This window comes from Phocoena phocoena, chromosome 2 (assembly GCF_963924675.1).
Source record: "Phocoena phocoena chromosome 2, mPhoPho1.1, whole genome shotgun sequence".
Taxonomy (NCBI): Eukaryota; Metazoa; Chordata; class Mammalia; order Artiodactyla; family Phocoenidae; genus Phocoena; species Phocoena phocoena.
This window is the reverse complement of record NC_089220.1, coordinates 146,912,261-146,918,763: the sequence shown is the minus strand read 5'-3', so window position 1 is coordinate 146,918,763 and position 6,503 is coordinate 146,912,261. Positions and strand designations below refer to the sequence as shown.

The following is a 6,503-nucleotide window of genomic DNA, read 5'->3' as shown; positions in this document are numbered from 1 at the left end:
AAATTTTATTTATTTTTCTTTTCTGATTGCTGTGGCTAGAACTTCCAACACTATGCTGAATAGAAGTGGTAAGAGTGGGCATCTATGTTTTGTTCCAGACTTCAGTGGGAAGTCTTTCAGCTTTTTCCTGTTGAGTATTATATTGGCTATGGTTTTATCATAAATAGGTTTTATAATTTTGAGATATGTTCCCTCTATACCCACTTTCATAAGAGTTTTATCATGAATGGATGTTTAATTGTATCAAATGCTTTTTCTGTATTTATTGACATGATCATGTGGATTTTTTCTTTTTGTTGTTGTTGTTGATGTGTGGTGTATCACACTGATTGTTTTGCATATGTTGAACCATCCTCGTGACCCTGGAATGAATCCAGCGTGCTCATGGTGTATGTTTTATTTATGTGCTGTTGGATTAAGTTTGCTGATATTTGGTTGATAATTTTTGGATCTATATTTATCACAGATATTGGCCTGTAATTTTCTTTTTTGGTAGTGTCTTTGTCTGATTTTAGTATCAGGGTGATGGTGGTCTCATAGAATGTCTTTGGGAGTGTTCCCTCCTCTTCAGTCTTTTGGAGAAGTTTGAGAAGAATTGGTATAAGTTCTTCTTTGTATGTTTGGTAGAATTTGTCTGTGAAGTCATGTGTTCCTGGACTTTTGTTTGTAGGAAATCTGTTTGTTTTTGTTGTTTTACAGGTTCTATTTCACTTCTAGTTATCAGTCTGTTCAAATTGTCTATTTCTTCTTGATTTAGTTTTGGTGGCTTTATGTTTCTAGAAACTCATCTATTTCTTCTAGGTTTTCCAAATTGTTTGGCTTGTAATTGTTCATAATATATATTTTTAAAATTTCTGTGAGGTCCCTTGTAATTTCTCCTCTTTCATTTCTTATTTTATCTGGGTCCTCTCTCTTTTCTACTTTGTGGGCCTGGCAAGAGGTTTAGCAATTCTGTTTACCCTTTCAAAGGATCAGCTCTCAGTTTTACAGATTTTTTTTCTATTTTTAAAATCTGTTTTATTTATTTCCTCTCTGATTTTATTATTTCCTTCCTTCTGATGACTCTAGGTTTTGTTTGTTCTTCTTTCTCTAATTCTTTTAGGCGGTGGGTTAGGTTGTTTGAGATTTCTCTCGTTTTATGAGGAAGGTGTGTATTACTATGGACTTCCCTCTAAGAACTGCGTCTGCTGTATCCCATAGATTTTGTATGGTTGTGTTTTCATTGTCATTTGTCTCAAGGTATTTTTCAGTTTCCTCTTTGATTTCGTCATTGACCCATTCATTTTTTAGAAATATGTTGTTTATTCTCCATGTAATCATTTTTTTCTCATTTCTTCTTCTGTGGTAGATTTACAGTTTAGTGCAACTAAAGATTGGTGTTTTTAAAAATAAAGGAAATTGATGAAATTTTAGCTAGACTAACCAAGGAAAAAAGAAAAAGAAGTCAAAAAATATGACAAATGAAAGAGGAGACATAAAAGAAATACAAAGGACCATAAGATCATATCATTAAGAATTATACACCAACAAATTTGATAAATTATAATAAATAAATAAAACCCCAGAAGTGTGGAAACTACCAAGACTGAATCAAAAATAGAAAGTCAGAACAGACAAATAATAAATGAGGACATTGAAACAATGAACACAAACCTCCTGACAAAACCCAAGACCAGATGGTTTCACTGGTGAATCCTACCAAACATTAAAAAAATAATTAACTCCAATCCTTCTCAAACTCTTCCCAAAAAATTGAGGAGTGAATCACAAGCTCCTTCTGAGGACAGTGTTACTCTGACACCAAAGCCAGATAAAGAACACTACAAGAATATAAATTTACAGGCAGATAGGTCCTGATGAATATAAATAGAAAAGTCTAAACAAATTCAGCAGCAAGTTAACAAGATCATACACCATGATTAAATGGAATTTATTCTTGCCACGGAAGAATGGCACACTATATTATATTTAATCTACATATAGTATAATATACAAATCAGTTAAAATTATATATATATATAAATCGATAATTGTGATATACAATGTTAATAAAGTGAAGAATAAATATATCATCCTTTCACTATATGCAGAAAAAGACACTGACCTTCAACACCTTTTGTGACCAAAAACTCTCAACAAGTTGGGAACAGAAGGCGCATACCTCAAAATAAAACCGTATAATTCCCACAACTAAATTTGTACACATTGGTAAAAAAACTGAAAGTTTTTTTTTTTATAATTAGGAACAAGATAACGGTATCCATGCTCACTACTCTTATTAAATACAGTACTGAAGTCCTAGCCAGAGCAATCTGAAACAAAATCAAGAAATAAAAATGCATCCAAAATGAAGAAGTAAAGCTTTCTCTCTTTTTAGAAAACATGATCTTATATATGAGTAACACCCAAAATGGTAGAATAAATAAACTCAATAAAGTTGGAAGATACCAAATCTATTGCTTTTCTGCACAGTAACAACAAAACATCTGAAAGAAAAAAAGAAAAGAATTCCATTTACAACGGCATGAGAAGAATACCTAGGAATAAATTTCACTGAGAGAGTGAAAGATCTGTATCCTGAAAACTACAAGACCTTAAGGAAAGAAATTGAAGACAACAAAATAAATGTCAAGATAGTATTTGCTTATTAATTAAAAGAATAAATATTATTAAAATGTACATACTTCTCAAAGTAATATACAGGTGTAATGCAATCCCTATCACCATTTCTATAACATTTTTTCACAGAAATAGAAGCAACAATTTTAAAATTTGCACGGAACCACAAAAGAATCCAAATAGCAAAAGAAATCATGAGAAAGAAGAAAAAAACTGGAGGCTTCAATGCTTCAAGATTTCAAATTCTATTACAAATCTATGGTCATAAAAACAGTATGGCATTGGCATAAAAACACCCCACATAGATCAATGGAAACAATAGCACAGAAACAAATCTAAGCATATATGGTAATTAATTTATGACACTGAAGCCAAGAATATACAATTGAGAAATAGGATAATTCCTTTATTAAATGTTGTTGGGAAAACTGGGAAGCCACATGCAAAAGAATGAAACTGGACCACTATCTTACACCATACAGAAAAAATAACTTTAAAAGGGTTAAAGACTTGAATGGAAGATGGAAAACCATAAAACTCATAGAAGAACACATAAAGGCAGTAAGTTCCTTGACCTAGGTCTTGGATACGATATTTTGAAATGGACAAAAAAATCAAAACCAACAAAAGCAAAATAACAAAATGGAGGACATCAAACTCAAAAGCTTATATACATCAAAGCATCAACAAAATAAAAAGGCAACCTACTAAAAAATATAAATAATACCTTAATAAACCTAACTTCAGAAAAAAATTATAGCAAGATAAAGTGAATTCTACACCAAAACGCCAATGTTTTGGTTGTTAGGAAATATATTAATATAATCAGCTTATAAATTTAGGAAAGGCATGTAATCAAAGTGACAAATACAGACAAAGGAGCATGGTAGAATTCTACAGGTAATAATTATAAAATTAAAGAAGAGGTCAGTCCCCTCAGCCTCCGCTGCCACCGCCCCTTTGCCAGCACTCCGGCACCACCTCGGGATGGTGGTTCTCCATGGGAGGGAGCGAGGTGGCCGGTGGCTGGGCGGGCGGCTGACGGGCAGCGGGGACAGCGGCAGGGCGGCTGGCAGTCCTGCACGCTCGGCAGCAACGGCGTCTAATCTCCATGGGGTCTGCCCTTGGTGCCCGACACTTTAAAGGTGTACAGCAGATTGTGCGTTTGTTAGAACATTTTCACTGCTGCACCGAGGGCACACGTATCTTCAGCGGGACTTGGAATTCTTGGAGAATTCATTGCCTTTGTGAAAGCTGGCATAATTTCTTTAAATTTCATCTCTTAGTTTCCCATTTTGTTGTTTCAGAAAGATACCAAGAAACCATGAAAAACTTTAGTAATGAAGAGTTTGACTGCCATTTCTTGGATGAAGGCTTTACTGCCAAGGACATCCGGGACCAAAAAATGAAGTTTCTTCTTTTGACGGTAAGGATGCCTTCTATGTTGCAGACCTGGGAGACATTCTAAAGAAACATCTGAGACGGTTTAAAGCTCTTCCTCGGGTCACCCCCTTTTATGTAGTCAAATGCAGTGATAGCAGAACCATAGTGAAGACCCTAGCTGCCGCAGGGACAGGATTTGACTATGCCAGCAAGACTGAAATCCAGTTGGTGCAGAGTCTCAGGGTGCCTCCAAAGAGGATTATCTATGCAAATCCTTGTGAACAAGTGTCTCAGATTAAATACGCTGCCAATAATGGAGTCCAGATGATGACATTTTTGTTGTTTGTTTGGGTTTTTTTAATTAATTAATTTATGTACGTATGTGTGTATGTATTTATTTTTTTTTTTGCGGTACGCGGGCCTCTCACTGTTGTGGCCTCTCCCGTTGCGGAGCACAGGCTCCGGACGCGCAGGCTCAGCGGCCATGGCTCACGGGCCCAGCCGCTCTGCGGCATGTGGGATCTTCCCGGACCGGGGCACGAACCTGTGTCCCCTGCTTCGGCAGGCGGACTCTCAACCACTGCGCCACCAGGGAAGCCCCTATTTATTTATTTTTTGCTGCATTGGGTCTTCGTTGCTGCATGCGGGCTGCTCTTCGTTGCGGTGCGTGGGCTTCTCATTGCAGTGACTTCTCTTGTGGAGCACGGGCTCTAGGCACCCGGGCTTCAGTAGTGTGGCATGCAGTTTCAGTAGTTGTGGCTCACAGGCTCAGTAGTTGTGGCTCACAGGCTTAGTTACTCTGCAGCATGTGGGATCTTCCCGGACCAGGGCTCAAACCCATGTCCCCTGCATTGGCAGGCGGATTCTTAACCACTGTGCCACCAGGGAAGCCCGAGATGATGACTTTTGATAGTGAAGTTGAGTTGATGAAAGTTGCCAGGGCACATCCAAAGGCCAAGTTGGTTTTGCGGATTGCCACTGATGATTCCAAAGTAGTCTGTCGCCTCAGTGTCATATTTGATGCCACACTCAAAACCAGCAGGCTTCTTTTGGAATGGGCGAAAGAGCTAGATGTTGATGTCATTGGTGTCAGCTTCCACGTGGGAGGTGGTTGTACTGATCTGGAGATCTTTGTGAAGGCCATCTCTGATGCTCACTGTGTCTTTGACATGGGAGCTGAGGTTGGTTTCGACATGTATCTGCTTGATATTGGTGGTGGCTTTCCTGAATCTGAGGATGTAAAGCTTAAATTTGGAGAGATCACCAGTGTAATCAACCCAGCATTGGACAAGTATTTTCCATCAGACTCTGGAGTGAGAATCATAGCTGAGCCAGGCAAATACTATGTTGAATCAGCTTTCATGCTAGCAGTTAATATCATTGCCAAAAAGCTCGTATTAAAGGAACAGACAGGCTCTGATGATGAAGATGAGTCAAGTGAACAGACATTTATGTATTACGTGAATGATGGAGTATATGGATCATTCAACTGCATCCTCTACGAAAATGCACACGTGAAGCCTCTTCTGTAGAAGAGACCCAAACCAGATGAGAAGTATTATTCATCCAGCATCTCGGGACAGACCTGTGATGGCCTGGATTGCCTGGTTGAGCACTGTAACTTGCCCGAGATGCATGTGGGCAATTGGATGCTCTTTGAGAACATGGGTGCTTACACTGTCGCTGCTGCTTCCACTTTCAATGGATTCCAGAGACCGACCATCTACTATGTGATGTCAGGGCCAACATGGCATCTGATGCAGCCAATCCAGAACCACGATTTCCCACGCAGCATAGAGGAGCAAGATGTTGGCACTGTGCCTGTGTCATGTGCTTGGGAGAGTGGAATGAAATGGCACCCAGCAGCCTGTGCTTCAGCTCCTATTAATGTGTAGATACCATTCTTGTAGCTGTTAACTGCGAGTTAGCTTGATTTAAGAGTTTGGGGGGGACCATTTAACTTAATTACTGTGAGTTTTGAGATATCTATGTGAGTAGGGTTGGCACAGATGCAACAATGTGGAAGACTAGGCGATGGGGTCACACTTATCTGTGTTCCTATGGAAACTATTTGAATATTTGTTTTATATGGATTTTTATTCACTTTTCAAACATGCTACTAAAGCATGCCCCTCAACTGCTGAGCAAGCATTTGTAGCTTGTGCATTGGCAGAATGGGCCAGAAGCTTAGTGTTGTGACCTGTTTAAAATAAAGTATCTTGAAATAAAATAAAAAAGATATTCATGCATATGTACTCAAAGAATTATTACAGACCCTCAACACTAGTTCAGCTACAGAGAAATAATAAATAATTTCCTCTCATTGTCAGAGAGATCACTAGGAGACATGAACACCCAACTTACTTAACACTTTGAGGTATCAGTAAAAAAAATACCATTGGAAAAGGATTAAAATCATCACCAGTTGCAGAGCATATGGATGTATATTTAGTAAGCCCAAGGAATCAATGGAAATTTGTTACAGAAGATAAGATGACAAA

The 6,503-nt window shown here is 38.2% G+C and overlaps 1 protein-coding gene across 1 annotated transcript; it reads left to right on the top strand.

Annotated features, from left to right (window-relative positions):
* Positions 1 to 3,943: 3,943 nt before the first annotated feature.
* LOC136118883 (ornithine decarboxylase-like) lies at positions 3,944 to 5,897 on the top strand. The gene is given in 3 exon segments (XM_065872233.1): positions 3,944 to 4,022; positions 4,025 to 4,320; positions 4,893 to 5,897. Coding segments are annotated over 3 exon segments (1,380 nt in total).
* Positions 5,898 to 6,503: the final 606 nt, after the last annotated feature.